The 19419-nt window shown below is 40.8% G+C and overlaps 1 protein-coding gene across 2 annotated transcripts in view; it reads right to left on the bottom strand.

The window, feature by feature from the left end:
- GHR (growth hormone receptor) overlaps positions 1–19419 on the bottom strand; it is a 378351-nt gene that overhangs the window by 26095 nt on the left and 332837 nt on the right. For both annotated transcript variants that reach the window (XM_075839462.1, XM_075839453.1), the window contains 4 exons: positions 10217–10340; positions 9557–9714; positions 3463–3632; positions 1568–1727 (listed from right to left, as the gene is read on the bottom strand). In XM_075839462.1, the coding sequence (XP_075695577.1) occupies positions 1568–1727; positions 3463–3632; positions 9557–9714; positions 10217–10340 (612 nt within the window). The remainder of the gene's footprint in view (positions 1–1567; positions 1728–3462; positions 3633–9556; positions 9715–10216; positions 10341–19419) is intronic.

Genomic DNA, 19419 nt, shown 5'->3' with positions numbered 1-19419 from the left:
TTTTATAAAAATTGGATCTCCTGACGAAGGTCGCGAAACGCGCGTCGAGGTGCTCTGTTCCCAGGTGTCTGATTTCCTTACCATCATGTCCTCTACGGGTATGTTCTAATACACATGTATGTAATTATGGGGACTTTTTTGATATGATGTACTATTACTTAAGTAGCGTAACCCACTCCATTTGCATCAATTACAGGTATCGGCTGGATATCTAAACTGTACTTTGAGTAATATATATGTTGCTAATTGTGAGGAATTGGTATAAATAGCTAGAAGTTTTGACTATAAATGGTATGAAACCTGGCTGATTTTATTGTATTGTTTTTAAATGTTGGAAGTATATACTTGTAGGAGGGTATTTTTTGTACTATGTGTACCAATAAAATTCTATTTTATAATTCAAACAATGTGAAATCAAGATATTTCTTTTTGGTTTAAAATATATGGATATTGTGATATCCTGAGAAAAAATATTTGTTAAGAAAATATATATATATAGGTCATAATTTGGAGAACTTTTTAAATCAGGTTTTTTTTTATAAAAATTGGAATCTGTGACTATATCGGAGTAGGAGTTCTGAAAGTCTACCTGGGGTAAGAAATCTCTCAGTAACGCTAATTAATCAAGTCCGTCTAGCCCACATCTACAAAATGCGTATTAGGCCTCAAGCACTAGACCGTTGCCATTGATCGGGCCGCAAACTACGGATCCTAGTTTCCGTATTTGGGTCCGTAATGCCTCAGAGTTGTTTCCGTGTGTCATGTATTTAATGCAGTTCGCATCCACAGAACGGACACATGATTGGACTTCCTAGACTATTCCCTGCAATATATTCGCAAAATTTGGGCAGAACACAGATGGCTTCCGTGCGCTGTCTGTTATTTTTGCAAAGCTGTCAAAAATGTTTGCAATTGAAAAACTTGTAGGAATCCATGCACCTACTGCTGAAACAACCACATTCAGATAAATGGAACTGATTTTCAGTCACGGAAAATAACTGCAACAAAATCTGCCGCATGTGACTGCACCCTAAATATGGCCCTGCTTTCACTAGCATGTCATCAATGTTAGGTGATTCTGGTGAGATTTAATTTTTAGCCCATATTGCTTAGCCCTATGTCTGGGTATATTTGATAGTTTTATAGTTTTTGTTAGTCATATATTTTTTTTGTGAATGCTGGGTGACAATTTTGGTTGCATTACAGTTTTCACAGGGATTGTCACGATGACTCCTGAACAGCAAATTCTAATGCCTGAGATAGCTGGATGACAACCACTGTGGCTGTAATGGTAGTTATAATCATGTTGCAACATAATTATAACCGAGAACTGCTGAACAGAACATAAAAAGACAAATACAGATGTAGCACTCTTTAACTTGATACATAACGCTCTAAATATACAGGGACAAGAAACGTTAACTTGACTTTCTCAATGGCTTTTGTCGTGTTAAGTGATAAGTTATCACGCTGCAGCAACTTATCACTGTCAGGTTAAAAAGTTTGCTACATCTGTACTTTCAGATTGCTTTAGAGATAAATTCTATTAAACTATATTAATACGTACACAGGGATTTAAAAATTGATAGAAATACTGGGATCACAAGCTCCTCACTGAATTCTCCAAAGTTTTCATTCCCATGTAGTCTGCAGCGAATTTGTAGCAAATACTGCTTTCCCACTTTCAGACCATACACTGGTAAATATGTGGACGTTACTACATCAAACTGCAAGAAACAAGCACATTTACAGGTAAAAAAAAAAATCAGTCATAGCGATTTGTTCATTATTTGACACAATATGACAGGACTCTTAATAATCTGGCATTTTCCTGCTGGTGAAGAGTCTGTACAGAGCATGCCCTGGTGTAGGGCATTGTCACCGATGTCGTGTTTACACCAGGGACTATAGAACTATGTTGCTAGTTGTGTTTGTCACCAAAAAGTTGACGTGTCAGCCAGCAGAAGTTCGAATGCCGCTTTGGATGTGACTGGAGAGGAAAATCTGATCTAATTTAAGATTATTACATCACAAGTAAAACCATTTGCCAAACTAGACTTTGATTCTATGACCAACCTGTTGACAAACCCATCCAGTATGAAAGCGAATCCTCACCAGGTAACCACTTACTCTGGTAAATGTATCTTTTCTCTAATCCGCAGTCTTAGTTTACCTGGGTAAAGCTCCTTAAAGCAAAATTCTTCTGATGTTTTTTTTTTCCCATGGGTATTTATCCGGGCAAGAATGGTTGCCTATACATAGATTAAGGCTTCATGCAATCAGCCTTACTACCTTGGCCTTTTTCCGTCACATTCTGTACGCTTCTACAGCTTGAAATGTTCCGGTAAAATGATTCTGTCAAGTCGTCAAAAACGAGTTCAGATCCCATCCCATGCTTCTCGGCTGGAGTTACACATCCAGTTTTTGATGCAGTTTTTTTTTAAACAAACAGAAGTGGATCCAAAAGGGAGAAGTATCAGTCTTTCCTTTATACTTTTTCTTCTTTTGGATCCACTCCTGGTTTTGGCACAAAAAAAATGCCACAGAATACTGCATATGTGTGATTTCTGCCTAAAAGCTTAGGATGGGATCTTAACAGTTTTTTTGACACCCATATTACATCTATGTGAATATTTTTATCTGAATATTCAATAGAACCCCAGAAATTTGATTGTGAAACATTGAAATGAGGGGTGGACATAACGTCGGTGCAGACTGTTCGGCTGCACAGGGGTCCGGAGTGGGTGGGGGCCCACTTAGCTGCCCTAAATGCCGTGCACATAGATTGGCTCGGCCGATACAATCAATAACAAATGATAAGGAAGGGGGCCCAATCTGTGAGTTGCCGAAACTGCACACAGGGTGCGAGGGGGCCCCCTCTGTCTGCCGTGCGGCCGCTCCGATCTATTACTTAGAAAACGAATTAGGAGGGGAGGGGCCTGGCGAGGCTTGCTCTGTCTGGTGGTCTTCATCACCTAGTAACCAGCGTCACTGTCAGATGCAGTGCAACATCTGACGGTGATGCTCACTAGGTGACCAAAACCACTAGATAGAGCGCGCTGAACCTAGCAAGCAGCATCGCTATCTTCGGACTAGTTATTGATCCAGGATAGCGGCGCTGCTGAAATTAAGTCTAATACTGGTTGGCTGAGCCTCACAGCCAATCAGTGTTAGGGTTCTTCTTGCTCCGCCCCCTGTGGCTGGGGTAGTAAGTGCTGGTGGAGCATCATGAGTACATGCCACAGACCCACCTGCAGACTGGTGGACAACAAGGCCAGTCACTACAAGCGTTAGGTGATCCAGTGTGGTCACCCATTTCTTGCTGTGCTGCCTGGCATCCAGAACAAATGGAAATTACTTACTGGGGTGTCGAATGGATTCCCTTATGAATACATACAACAGGGAACATAACTTTGTCATTAGCAATTTTGTTCTCATATCCATTGTCATTTTAACCCTTACCGTTCTCCACTGCTCTTCCGTTGTCTCTTTTATTTGTACTTCATATTCCAGGAATAACATAATGGTAGATGAAGGAGGAGGCTCCCATGTTAATTGGATGTCAAGCAGTAAATTATTCATGCTGATGTTCTGGAGAAACCAGCTCAGATCTACAGGGGGTTCTGGTTCCACTGAGAATACACAACCAGTGAATGGAAAATAAGAACTGTATAGGAGAACATAGTTTGTAACATAGCTTGTAAGGTTGATATAATACAGAAGTCCATCCAGTTTAGCCTATTCTCCTGCAAAGTTGATCCAGAGGGAGGCCAAAACCTCCCTAAAATAAAAAGTAAAGTAAAAAGCAAGTTCCCTTCCTTCCCAACTCTAAATATGGACATCAGAATAAATCTCTGGATCAACGCTACATCTCCAGTAACCTAGTAAATATAACATGTAATCTTATTACACTCAAGAAAGGCATTCAGAATCCTGTTGAACTCTTTCAGTGAATTCACCATAACAACTTCCTCGGGCAGAGAGTTCCATAGTCTCACTGCTCTTACAGTAAAGAATCCCCTTCTATGTTTGTGTAGAAACCTCCCTTCCCCTAGAGCATAGTGGATGACCCCTTATTATAGTTACAGCCTTGGGTATAAATAGATCGTGAGACAGATCTCTGTATTAACCTTTTATTTAGTTAAACATATTTATTAGGTCACCCCTCCGATGTATTTTTTTTTTAAAAGCCAAATAACCCTACGTTTGATAATCTTTTGAGGTATTGTAGTCCACCCCTTCCATTTATTATTGGTTGTCTGCCTCTAAAACTGCTCAAGCTCTACTATTTTTTCTTGTAGGCTAGTACCCAAAACTGTAAGCAATATTCCATATGTGGTCTTACTAGTGATTTATAAAGTGGTAGAACTATATTCTCGTCATCTTTGCCCCTTTTGATGCACCCCATGATCTTTTTTGCCTTGGCAGCAGCTGCCTGACACTGGTTGCTACAGTTCAGTTTACTTTCAGCTACAATTCCTTTTCAATGTTCGTTTTACCCAGTATTTACCAAATTATGTAAGGGTGACATGTATTTTCCAATTTAGTATGTAATAGTGACATGTATTTTCCAATTTAGTATGTAATAGTGACATGTATTTTCCCTTCCGAAGTGCATAACCTTACATTTATCAGTGTCAAACCTCATTTGTCACTTCTCTGCCCAAGCCACCAATTTATTCAGATTTATTTGGAATAGAAGACCTTCAATCCTTTGTGTTAATTACTTTACGCAGAAAACATTTTAAAGACAATTGTCCTAAACAACCCTTTTCCAAGCCAGCATGTAGAATTACATGGGGTGCTACAGCTGCTTTTTACTTATTCAACATAATGTATGAACACTGTTCTTCAGTTTGGGAATTTTTCTGAAGACCACACTGAAAAAGAACAAAAATGAATTCTTTCTATGATACCCATTGAGTTATTGTGTCAAAGACTGTTGTGCTAACTAAAATCCCAATCTGTGAAGACTGCTTACTGAATATGCTCAATGTTTCATTTTGTCATCTCACTGCCTGATGTGTACATATTCCCCACCATGTTTTGATCACATATGTGTTTCCATTTATAGTTTGAAAACTAACGGAGACCTACTAGAAGAAATTTATAAAAAGAAAACAAAATCTTTTATTGAACATTAAAATGCTGCAAACTCCAAATATTTTGCTTCTACGCTGATATTTGATCTCTTGAAGTTACAGGCCTAAAGCCTGAGGCTGTACTACTGATGTTTTTATGACATTTCCTCTTCTCATTTCTGTTATAAGCACAGTTGTCATCGAGACCCTGTGTGGATCTGAATGAAAATTTTACACGTATACATGTGTACTTACCAGTATTCAAACTAGTTACAATGTACACATTGAGAGATTTTCTGGTTCAGAAAACCTATTTGCAAATTTCCTTTTACAGAATCTTGAGCTAATAGAGGGATCAGTGGCGTAACTACCGCTATAGCAGCCGTAGCAGCTGCTACTGGGCCCGCAGAATGAGGGGGCCCGTGCCACCCGCCGGCACGGGCCCCCGCCCCTATGGCCGGAGGCTCCGCTAGCAGCTGCTATGGCTGCTACAGCGCGACGCCACTGAAGGGGTTGTTCCTACAAAAGACATGCATCCCCTATCCACAGGATAGGGGATACATGTGTGATTGCTGGGACGCCCAGTGATAAGGAGAACGGGGGACCGAAAGTCCCCCGATGTTCTCCATGACAAACCTCGGACTTCCGGAGTCTGTCTGCAGCTCCATAGAAATGACTTGCGATCCGGTCGCGCTTGTGCGCATGCGTGACCAGCGCTCCTTTCATTTTTATTGAACTGCGCAGACGCCGGAAGTCCGATGTTTGTCATGGAGAACTTCTTATCGCTGCCAGCGATTACACATGTATCCCCTATCCTGTGAATAGGGTATGCATGTCTTTTGTAGGACAAACTATAGGCCATTTTTTTTGGGGGGGGGGACTATATGGCGTTATCTACAGGGGGGTCTGTATGGCGTTATCTACAGGGGGGTCTGTATGGCGTTATCCACAGGGGGAGGTTCTGTATGGCGTTATCTACAGGGGGGGTCTGTATGTTGTTATCTACAGGGGAGGTCTGTATGGCGTTATCTACAGGGGGGTCTGTATGCCGTTATCTACAGGGGGGTCTGTATGGCGTTATCTACAGGGGGGGACTATGTATGGCGTTATTTACAGGGGGGACTCTGTATGGCGTTATCTACAGGGGGGTCTGTATGGCGTTATCTACAGGGGGCTGTATGGCGTTATCTACAGGGGGGCTGTATGGCGTTATCTACAGGGGGGATTTGGGGCTGTAAGATGTTATCTACAGGGGGCTGTATGGCGTTATCTACAGGGGGGGCTGTATGGCGTTATCTACAGGGGGGCTGTAAGGCGTTATCTACAGGGGGCTGTGTATGGCGCTATCTACAGGGGGCTGTGTATGGTGCTATCTACAGGGGGCTGTGTATGGTGCTATCTATAGGGAGGCACTATCTACAAGGGGGGGGGGGTTGTGTGATACCCAGCGGAGGGGGGGGCCCCAGTCAAAAGTTTGCTATGGGGCCCAGTCTTTCCTAGTTACGCCACTGAGAGGGAGGCTCACTGTTCATGGCCCTCATGTATCAGCAAGAGTGGAGAGCTGCTATTAAGATTGCCTCTCACTCTGGAAGACCCGACACGTCCGTGTATTACACAGACCAATTCATTTTAATGAGAATTGTGTAATGCTTAATTTCCCCTGTGGTGGCGCTGCACAGATATTGAACACTTTCTAGCAGTCTCCCCTACAGATTAAAGTTGATCGCTGGGGGTTCCAGCAGAGTGACACCTCATGCTCACCTTATTTCTGTAACACTTCAACAAAAAGGGATTGTCCAAAAAATCCTCTGGGACCCGCATTTATCTCTAGAACAGGGCCCACTGACCACCGTCCTACCTGGTCCTGCTCCCGCTGCTACTGGGCCACTGGGTTACGAGGTGGCCAGGAGTACAGAAACAGCCGAGCTTGCTGAGCTAATCTGTTTCCGTAACTCTCATTCACTTGTATGGGAGTTACGGAAACAGTGCACTGTAGCTTGGCTGTTTCCGTACTCCTGGCCACCTCGTAACTCAGCGGCCACAGCCCAGCGACAGCAAAAGTAGGATGTGGGTCAGCAGGCCCCGATCTAGAGATAGGTGCCAGTCCCCAAGGTGGGAACACCATCTATTGGACATTTATGGCATATTCTGTGAATATGCCATAAATGTCCAATATGGGAATGCCCCTTAGGCAGACATTTTTTTTTCATTATAAAAAACATAATTTACATTTGGTTTTAATTAAATATTGCACCGTTTGTCTTCTGCAGCTTGTTTGTCTTACAATACAATACAAGCTGCTTGATACCGTTCAGTGCTTAGACTGACAGGACAGCTGATTGTCGGCTTATCTCTGGCCTCTCGCTCTGCTTTCCTGAACGCTATTCTTATTAGCTGACATCTTATTTGATTTATGTTCATATTCTTGGATTGTAAAGATGTGATCTTAGATTAGTATTCAGGAGAGCAGAGAGAAGGCCTGGAGACTGACCCCCTAGTAAGCTCTTCTGTAGGACTAAGCAGCGAACAGCATCTAGCAGCTTGTATTGTTTTGTAAGACATACAATCAGCAGAATACAAACAGTACAAAAACTTTTATTTCAACCAATTGGAAATGTGTTTTTTATTTTAAAATAAATACATACAATGCAATAATAATAAAGAAAAATGTCTACAAAGGTATCGATAGCCTTTAACTTACAAAAAAAAGATCAAATAGGCCAGTGTGGTGCCAGCGCAGCCTTCATGAACTTAAAGTATATTAAAATACAATGAGAGACACTGTGTAACTCAGACTGAAGGTTGGAAGAAAAAAGGTTGCAGTTTTCGGGAGATGGCGCCAGACCGGTAAGTAGTCAAGTCGATGTATATATTTTGCAGTATCTTTAATTGTACATCGACTTGACTACTTACCTTTTTTCTTCCAAACTTCAGTCTTCATTTTCCCCGGATATAGAGGCGTTTACCAGTGGGATAGCAGCGGGTGGTAGCCGACTCCACGAAAGAGATCTTCTACGTCATACATGTGAAGCAGTAGTGTTGTGCCTACATGTGCACAACACGATTAGGTAAGTCACCAACTAACCCTTCATTGTCTCAATCCATTTCCATACAATATCACCTTAGGGGAGCGCCGTTGTTTTTCCTCCACCCCCTCCTTTTTGTCCTTTACATATATACTGTGTAACTCAGGGCTTATCTATTGATTTTATGTAGCTGCAGATATAACCTTCTCTGGTGTACATGGTGCACAGGATTTCTCAAGACTGGTTTTACACTGGAAAATTATCATGAAGACGAGTGTTCATATAACGCTCGTTGCCGATAATTGCCCTGTGTAAACAGGGTAGCGATCAGCAAATGAACGAGCAAACGCTCAATCATCTGCTGGTCGTATAGCTTTAAAAAAGTAAAATATTGTTGTCGGCAGCACATCCCCCTGTGTAAACAGGGGGACGCGCTGCCAACATGATAATAATGTATGGGGAGGAGCGATCGTAGTAACAACCGCTCATCCCCATCCATAGCTCCATGTGACAGGAGCAAACGAGCGCCGATCAACGATGTCTCGTTGATCGGCGCTCGGCTGCATCGGCCGCTTATCGGCCGGTGTAAAGGCCATTAATACATAGTCAACATGCTGATGGGGATAAGTTAAAACCATGGAGCCAGTATAGGGAAAATGTAAGCTTTCCCAATGTAATGTACACGAAGTATATATGAAATAACCCCACTCAGTATGGTTACATTTTCAAAAAAAAAAATCCAAACTGCTGCCTACAGTGCAAATACAATTTTTTAATATAGTAAGTATAGTTCTGAATTCATACAACCAATCGTAAGCAATGCACCGAGAACATTCTTGTAAAAATATGCAAGAATGCAATCTTGCTGGAAATACAGGATTGAGAAGTTGGGGATTGTTCTCCAAGAGGTCCATAAACTTGGGTGGGAAAAATTATATCTTTCATTTTGATAATCTCTTATTGGAAACTTTTATTAAAATAAATTATGATTATAGGCAACAAACCACTATAAATGACGTGTATATCATCCCATTGCATTATTTTGAAATATAGAAACATTATTCCACAGGCTTGACTAGATTGCCAAAGAGTCCATGCCATGACTTCAGCAGGGTTAAGAAGCCCTGGAGGGATGCAAACATATTCATACTGTTTTATGTGAAAAGGCAAGGAAGCTGGAAGCTGCCACATCTAGCCAACAACTAATAGAGAGGTGGCTGTTTATGTGTACGTCTCTCTCCATTCAATACAGAAAGGGTCAAGCATGTGAAGACATCTCTCCATTCAGTCTGAGGTTGGAAGCGTCCTTCTTGCCTTGTGAAACGGGGATCAGGGCACCTCCGTTTTCCATATAGGTGGAATATAGTATTTCCCCACCTATCAGATATGGAAATACTGTTTTATGTAACAATTTTCCTCTACAACAATTAGTATTTGTAATAAACTTACCAATTTTATTGACGGTGAAGTAGTGTACATGAGACGTAGCATTTTCCCCAACAAGGCGAACAAAATAATCTGAATGAACAGACGTGTGCTCTTTACTGAAAAAGCAGCTGTTATCTCCTCCAGATGTGTTGTCAGGACAGTCCCTCCAATTCATGTCCCTTGGGAAGGGAAGATACAATAATATTATCAAACCATTTGCTGCCATTACAGCTCCCACATGGGTTATTAACCAGCTTTCCCAGACAAGTGAATTGAAAATCTGCCGAGACACACTCCTTCATCCTATATTACTGCAAAACTAGCATACCTGCTGTTCAGAACATTAGGAGAGCTGAGGGACAGTAGCTATGGGAGCTGTAATATCATCCAGCGTGTTTTTCAGGAACAGAAATCTACAAGCAGTGTTAAAGGGGTATAAGCATTCTATAGGGTCCTTTCATTATGGAAATCAGAGGTGGTCCAAAGACTTCATCTTTGATCTACTCACACGCATCTATGACATATCAGAAGATCTGGGTTTCCCATCAAAAATTATTCATTGAGTCTGAAAATCTCATTAATACATAATTATATTAGGAAACAGCATTTTTTACTGGTGCTTACCTGTGTGCTTTATTTAGTACACAGCAATGTAAACAATAGCAATGTAAACAGTAATACCTTGTCCTGTACTGCAGTTTTATGTGGTCTGTTCCTTTGTTGAAATCTCCATAACTCCAGTAGCATGTAAATGTCTCCATCTGCTGGGAGCGGCACTTTGTAATATTTGGCCATCTAGATGTAACTAAAATTGAAAAAAAAAAAAAAAAGGATTTAATGAAAATGTTACAAACTGGTGCAAGAAGTATAAGCTAAACAAACAAATAAACAAACAAACAAACAAAACAAACAAACAAACAAACAAACAAACAAAAGTAAGCTAAGTAGCAGTACTCAATGTCAAGCAGCAGCTGCAAAAGCAAAAGGAATTTTAGGGTGTATAAAAAGAGAGATAAGAACCTGAGATTCAAATGTAATATTACCACTCTATAAACCCTTGTAAGGCCACATCTTGAATATGGGATTCAGTTTTGGGCTCCACATTGTAAAAAGTATATAGGAGAGCTGGCGAGGGTTCAAAGGGAGGTGTCTCTTAAAATGAAAGAATTGGGTTTGTTCAGTTTGGAAAAAGACGCCTTAGGGATGATCTTATTATGTATAAGTATATGTGTGGTCATTACAGAGAACTAGCACATGATCTGTTCTTTCCATGGACCTTAAAAAGGACCAGGGGACATTCATTGCGTGTGGAAGAAAGAAATTTCAGACATCAATATAGTAAAGAGTTCTTTACAGGTAGAGTAGTAAAACTATGAAATGCCCCTCCCCAAGAGGTAGTAATGGCAGATACTATGCCAGCATTTAAAATAGGGCTAGATGATTCTTTACTAACAAATGGCATTGATGGTTATTACTAATCTAGCAATGAAAGACATGCAATTGATTGAGGAAGTTTGAACTTGATGGACCTGTGTCTTTATTCAACCTATGGAACTATGTAACGGAGGCAGCCATTTTTGTTATCTGTCATGGCTTTATGTTTCAACTCAAGGGCAGACATATATATGCACAGGGACCCCATATGCAAGGGGAGCTCACCACCATCATAAAAATTGCAGTACATCATGAATGATTGCAAGAAAGGGAGAGTGTTCATCAATAGAGTATATTGTGATTTACCAGAAATTGGCACACTGGTGAAGGATTTTTTGGAGAGAGGCATCTATAACAATCAACTCATTCCTGACAAATCATTTGTGGGACTGCAAGGGGCCCACATGCTGTTCCTGCACATGGGCTCCCTTTTGTGTCCGACAGTTTCTACTGGCTTTAAAATATATGATATATTTATATAATATTATATAGAGGGCCTTATGTACTAAAAGTAGAGTAGACACAAAGTAGAGTTATTGCCCATAGCAACCACTCAGATCACCCCTAACCTGTAATAAAACAATGAAAGCTGGATTCTGATTGGATGCTATGGGCAACTTCTTTAGCATGAGTCGGCTTTAGGAGTGTGCTACCTGTGAGGTCGCAAGGGGTGCATCAGATGGCCTGGATCATAATATACATTGTATAGCAGTATTATTTAAACATTATATAAGATTTTTATTAGATTATGTTTGGAAGTGTTATGTGTTCACTGTATGTTAGTATTATCTGAGCACTGCATGGTGGTTGTTACATTGTGTGCTACTGCTTCTTAGGCACAGTATATTATTATTGTAGTGTGTGGTGGTAGCAGCACAGTATACCATTGTTATTTAGGCAACTCTGGGGAAGTATGGACGTTATTTGGGCAATGTATAGCCATGTTTCCACTATACTGTACAGCACTAATAATAAGCCACTGTTTGGTATGATTATTTGTGCACTGTATAAAGGTACACCTTATAGGATGGCGCCAACAGAAGGTACCACACAGAGCACCATCCAACGTAACTCCAGCCCTGTTTCAACATCTTCCTGGTTTTTGTAAAAACCCAGTTATTGTTCCCCTTTAATATCTACTCCCAAGTGGCAGCCATGTGTTTCATTATTAAAATCCTGGTATCCTCATGTCACTTCTCAGCAAATCCTCCAGGCTACGAGCGCCTTTCTTAACTTGTATTTAATGACATGTTGTTTCTATATAAGAAAACAGAATTATTTTACTCCTCCGGAAAATACATTTTTGACACTTCTGGAGTTGTCACAGGGGTAGTGTTTTTGTGAACAGCGTGTTTCAGGGACTGATAAATGAACAGAACTTCTGAGATACAATTGAATTAACTGTCAGATTTCTGGATGTAGTCAGAGAAAGTTATAAAGGACCACTCCAGGCAAAACTGATGCATTGTGCTATGCCTAGAACAGGGACTGAGGTGCAAGTGTATGACACAGGGATTCAAAAAGACAATCCCGGTGTCATGCACTGCGCCATCTGGTCCTGAACTAGACAAAACAGTGCATTTTTTATGCTTTTTTCTTTTTCCGCCAAAACAAGGAGTGAATAAAAAATAAAAGAGAGAAATAGAAGTTGATGTGGTATGTTGTATGGTGTCTGTCTAGTAATATTCATAAACGAACTTGTGTATGTGTACATATTTGTGATTTGTGTAAAAGTTTTTGCAAATGACCAATACAATTACCAGGGACACTGGCTGTATCTGGGACACAATGGCCCATTAATGTATCGTTATGGGGGTTGGAGCTTAGTTTTTCTTATATAAATTACCATGTCAACAACATAGACAAGAGTTCACACCTTTGCAGATATGTTTTTTTATTGCATAAAAAATATATATTTACAATTGGTTTTCATAAAAAATGTTGCACCATTTGTCTTCTGCAGCTTATATGTCTTACAATACAAGCTGCTGGATGCCGTTCAGTTGATCGACGCTCGTTTGCTCCTTTCACAAGGAGCTATGTATGGGGATGAGCGATTGTTACCACGATCGCTTGTTCCCATATATTTCCATCATGTTGGCAGCAAGTCTCCCTGTTTACACAAAGAGATGTGCTGCCGACAACGATAATATTTTCGGCTGCTTCAACGATACAATCAAACGATTAACATTTGCTAGTTCATCGGCTGATCTTTGCCCTGTTTACACAGGGAAATGATCGGGAACGAGCGTTCTGTAAATAGCAGAGCAGAGGGAGAGGCCAGAGATAAGCCGACAATCAGCTGTTCTGTCGGTCTAAACAGTAAACAGCATCTAGCAGTTGTAAGATACAGAAGCTGCAGAAGACAAACGAGACAACATTTTTCAATAAAACCAAATGTAAATATGTTTTTTAATAAAATATATATGTTGCAATAATAAGAAAAAAGTATGCGAAGGGGTCTATAGCCTTTAAATGATAAACTTCCGACTGCCTAGAACCACCACTAGGGGGAGCTTACTGCATACAGTAGATCTCTGACTGGAGTCACAGGGTGTGTTTGCATTATAGACCAATGCAGCCATACCATTATGGAAATCGGTGGGGGGATAATACAAGTTTATTTACAATAATACATTTTGCTCCCTATATTGGACACAGTAAGAATGGTCTCCAGAAATGGATTATCCATGGACACTTTTAAAGCAAGAGCTCTGGCAAAGTTTTTCTTTTACCTTCTGAAATGTTGGAAAACCTTAGCTTACTTTGTGAGTCATTTGCAAATTATATTTAATACAATTCAATAGATAATCTTTGGTAAGAGATACACACTACAAAGTGTGGTGCCTAGGATCTCTGTTTGGGAACAAAATTATTTTACAAAACTTAAGGAGCATTTCCACCTAGAAAGAAAACAGCCATTGAGTTATTTTCCCATAAGTTTTAAAATATTCTGATTTTTAACTGTTTCATTTCTCTAAATTTTCCAGAAGTGACAACAAGAAATAATGGCCATTACAGTTTCTATGGATGTTGTCTCCAATATTTTCTAGAAAACTCAAATGATAAATCTGCTTGATTCATTGATACGTTGCTTGCCATGTAACACTGCATTTATTCGTTCACAATATTAGCAGCGAGAATGACTACAGGACCAGACTGCACAGGGTTTGTAGTCTGTTACCGTGGAGACACATAGGTCTGCATAGGAGTTTTCTCTTATTTTTTGAAAAATTACTTAATTTTTTTATTTAAGATGCATCGGAGCAATAAACAGATAGTTGCAAAGGTGGACATAGCCGTTAAGCATGAATCATAGATAGATTTTCTCCTGGATAAATATTCTATCTACATTTTATGTCATTGTGAAAGTGTAAGTTCTGTGTTTCAGGCAAGTAGCAAATCTCCCACAATAAACCGCTGTACTAACAGGACAAAACAATAGATTATTAGGGAAGGACACAATGGATACCAGGGACGAGACACGGAACCACTGGGCCAATACAACCTTAAAGGTCCTTTTACATCGCATAATGATCGTTTGCCTGAACATTGGCCCGTGTAAAAGGGCCTTTACTGGGTCTCCTGGGGCTGATGATATGGACACCTTACAAATACCTACCAGGACACCAGTATGTCACTAATGTTTTTGTGATATATACAAAAATATGTAAGGATGTACCCATTTATGCCACTGCAAGAGTTAAAGGGTGTAGAAATTTCATTGTAGAAATCCCTTCCCACTGGGGATATCTGGATGAAATCAAGGCATGCGAGTGATTAATATAGTCCAATATAAATGTCTGACTATCCATTCTGGATATTAATTGCTTGGCAACTAGATACAGAGGAATGGACGCAGTTATGCGTGCTGGATTCTGGACAGAAGTGTTATTGCTGAACGATCCACACAAACTTCATGGGAGTCATGAAGAAGATTTATGTTCATCTCACATCTGGTAGAGGGTAAACAAGCTGATTCATAACAGTTATGAGGTTTTTTTTTTTTATTCATACATTGGGCCTTGTGTGTCTGCTTCGCTAGGATACGCTCTTTTAGCAGCAGTATGGACGAGGCCTGAGATAGTTAGTTCCTTGTAATAGCTCCGTACTGTCCAAAAGTCTTCATTCTATACATAGTAATTGTTGACCAGTAAGCTAATTTAGACGTAATTGATATACAACAATGGTAATCATAGAGCAAAAAAAATAAATCCCTCTAATTGGGCATTAAAGGGGTAATCCCATCTGGACAACCCTTGTCCATATGCCCAATTAGGGCACTTGGACATTATAAAGTGGAGGTACCCTACTTGTGAACTCCCTCTAGAAGCCACTGCTCTAGTACACTCAACCTGACCATGTATTACATAGTCCCCCATTGATATAAAATGTAACACTACATTTCCACCTGCTGCATCCAATAGGCCCTTTTAGGCAGACAGGTGACTGGCTGAACGATCATTCGTTCATTCCTTTACTCGTTTGTACGTACGAACGCTCTTTCCCGATCATTGCCATGTATAAACATGGCAGCTATCAGCCGACAAATGAACGAATGCTAGTTTGTTAGCTGATTAGATCTTTTAATGCGGCCAAAAAGTGATCATTTGTCCGCAGCACATCTCCTCGTGTAAACAGGCCATGTGCTGTCGACATGATGCAAATCGCTTGGGGATGAACGATCGTATGATCAGTCATTTGTCTCCATACTCACGATCATTGCTTCATAGCCTGAGAAAACGACTGCTTTTATCTATCCACTGCCCGTGAGGTAGAACTGAGAAGAGATTGGCGTATGAACCCAGTGTCTGCAGCGTACTATGAAATTATTTATATTTTACCCTGTATTACATTATTGGATTCTATTTCCTTCTAATACAGTGATTGATATCATGTATTTTGCCTTTATTAATATAATCAAGTTTTATTAATTAGTTGTTTTAATGTAAGATAAAATTATCAAATATAATAAATTTATTTAATAGTAATTAAAATTAGACAGACTAGAACACATTGTAATAGTGCACAAAGGCTCACTGAAATCAATAGGGGTTGTTGTTTTTTTTACTATTTTATTTTAGTAGCATATGTTTTAAATTAAAAGCAGATATGTAATTGTTTGCCAAGGATTACAAAAGGGTTCCAAGAAAAAAATCCTGGCTTATGTACCCACATGAATGAAGTCATTGAAGCCAAAGTTGGTTTTGTCCATGACATCCAATTACTTGACTTGCTATTTTTTATTACTTCTCAACTAAAATTACCGGGTTATAGATAAAGTAGATATTTGCATGATATCTTATAAAGAGCCTTTTTATCCAACGTTTTTTTAAAAATCATCACTAAGAGTTTGTCATCTACTTGTCCTAGGATTCACACATCGCGTATTTGTTGCAGATTTTGATGCAGATTTTTGAGCCAAAAGTAGGAGAAGTATAAGTTTAACCTTTATATTTCCCATTCCTTTTGAAACCACTTCTGGCTATGCAACAAATATGCCATGTGTAAATCCAGTTTTAGGACTCTTTCACATGAGCGTATTTTACATCTGTATTCCATCCGGTTTTTTTTGCCCACCGTGATACGGAGCTAATGTTAATCAATAAGGCTACTCACACGGGCATATAAAATACGTGCATATTTTAAAAACGCAGAATGAACTACTTTCATCCGTGTTGTGGATGGAAAACGCCCATTGAAGTCTATGGAGAGTGATTCAAATACAGATGTATCTGTATTTGGTCCGTATGTGATCCGTATGCTATACGTATTGCATCCGTTTTTCAAAGGGGCTGTCTTATGTCATTCAGTTTTCTCCCTAGAAGACAGGCCATCAGTAATACGGATCTATCATACTGATGCAATACTGATGAAATACTGGCGACATACTGATGCAATATCATACATAATACATCCCTATTATGGATCCGTGTTATGAGCGTTTACAAACACGCTCGTCTGAAAAAGTCCTTGGGCTGAGTTCGCATGTTGCAGATTTGTTGCAGATTTCAAAAGTGGATTTTACCATTCGAAATGCAAAAATCCCCAACATAATCCGTGACAAATTCACGATGTGTGAACTCAGTCCTAGTGTCCTAAATGACCCATCAGCAAAGTTATGCAGTGATACCAGAGCAGCGGATGTGTTGTTGCATGATTTCACCAAATTTTCAAGTAGAAGTCAGCAGACGAAATACCCAGCTGAGTACACAGAAGAGAGGGATCAAAATGGTCTGAGTTTTCCCCCTTTCTATGACCCTTCGGCCTACTAGTCCTTCTCAATGAGTTAGAATATCATCCAAAAGTTTATTTCACTAGTTCAATTCAAAAAGTGAAACTCCTATATTATATAGATTTATTACACAGAGTGATCTATTTCCAGCATTTTTTTCTTTTAATGTTGATGATTATGGCGAACAGTTAATGAAAACCCCAAATTTAGTCTCAGAAAATGTGAATATTATATAAGCCCAATTTCAAAAATGATTTTTAATACTGAAATATTGGCTTACTGAAAAGTATGTACAGTATATGCCCTCAATACTCGGTCGGGGCTCCTTTTGCATGAATTACTGCATCAATGCGGCGTGACATGGAGGCGATCAGCCTGTGGCGCTGCTGAGGTGTTATCAATGCGGCGTGGCATGGAGGCGATCAACCTGTGGCACTGCTGAGGTGTTATCAATGCGGCATGGCATGGGGGCGATCAGCCTGTGGCGCTGCTGAGGTGTTATCAATGCTGCGTGGCATGGAGGCGATCAACCTGTGGCACTGCTGAGGTGTTATCAATGCGGCGTGGCATGGGGGCGATCAGTCTGTGGCACTGCTGAGGTGTTATCAATGCGGCGTGGCATGGGGGCGATCAGCCTGTGGCACTGCTGAGGTGTTATCAATGCGGCGTTGTCATGGGGGCGATCAGCCTGTGACACTGCTGAGGTGTTATCAATGCGGCGTGGCATGGAGGCGATCAACCTGTGGCACTGCTGAGGTGTTATCAATGTGGCGTGGCATGGAGGCGATCAGCCTGTGGCACTGCTGAGGTGTTATCAATGCGGCGTATCATGGAGGCGATCACCCTGTGTCCCTGCTGAGGTGTTATCAATGCGGCGTGGCATGGAGGCAATCACCCTGTGTCCCTGCTGAGGTGTTATCAGTGCGGCGTGGCATGGAGGCGATCACCCTGTGTCCCTGCTGAGGTGTTATCAATGCGGCGTGGCATGGAGGCAATCACCCTGTGTCCCTGCTGAGGTGTTATCAATGCGGCGTGGCATGGTGGCGATCAGCCTGTGGCACTGCTGAGGTGTTATCAATGCAGCGTGGCATGAAGGCGATCAGCCTGTGGCACTGCTGAGGTGTTATCAATGCGGCGTGGCATGGAGGCGATCAGCCTGTGGCACTGCTGAGGTGTTATCAATGCGGCGTGGCATGGAGGCGATCAGCCTGTGGCACTGCTGAGGTGTTATGGAAGCCCAGGTTGCTTTGATAGCGGCCTTCAGCTCGTCGGCATTGTTGGGTCTGGTGTCTCTCACCTTCCTCTTGACAATACCCTACAGATTCTCTATGGGGTTTAGGTCAGGGAGTTTGCTGGCCAGTCAAGCACAGTGATACTGTGGTTATTACACCAGGTATTGGTACTTTTGTGGGCAGGTGCCAAGTCCTGCTGGAAAATGAAATCAGCATCTCCATAAAGCTTGTCAGCAGAGGGAAGCATGAAGTACTCGAAAATTTCCTGGTAGACGCTGCGCTGACTCTGGACTTGATATAACACACCATCACCTCCATGCCACGCCACATTGATGCAGTAATTAATGCAGAGTCGGAGCCCCGACCAAGTATTGAGGGCATTTACTGTACATACTTTTCAGTAGGACAACATTTCGGTATTAAAAATCATTTTTTAAATTGGGCTTATACAATATAATAATTTTCTGAGACACTAAATTTTGGGTTTTCATTAACTGTTCGCCATAATCATCAACAATAGAAGAAAAAAATGCTGGAAATAGATCACTCTGTGTGTAATGAATCTGTATAATATGAGTTTCACTTTTGTGAATTGAATTACTGAAATGAATAAACTTTTTGATGATATTCTAATTCATTGAGAAGGACTAGAATTTCTCATCCCCATGTCTGCTAACAAAGCAGTTCCTCTGGAGAAGGAAATTCACACCCCTTGATAGCAACAGTGATAGGAACAATCAGGACCGGGTCCCGTCTCCCCAAAGGTCCCATAGCAGCCACATGGGCAGCCTCTGATACGTAATAACACCAGCAGGCATGGCCATTTTTAAGGGCTAGCTAACTGGGCAATTGCCCAGGTCCTTATCTACTAGGGGACACCCAGAAGCATTCTGAATTAACCATTGACTCCTTCACTGCCCTAGACCACCAGATAATGTAGAATTAACCCTTTTACTGCCATAGACCAGGGATTTAGAAATTAC

The sequence above is a fragment of the Rhinoderma darwinii genome, chromosome 1 (genome assembly GCF_050947455.1).
Source record: "Rhinoderma darwinii isolate aRhiDar2 chromosome 1, aRhiDar2.hap1, whole genome shotgun sequence".
Taxonomy (NCBI): Eukaryota; Metazoa; Chordata; class Amphibia; order Anura; family Rhinodermatidae; genus Rhinoderma; species Rhinoderma darwinii.
The sequence above is the reverse complement of the archived record's forward strand: the minus strand, read 5'-3'. Positions and strand labels throughout refer to the sequence as shown.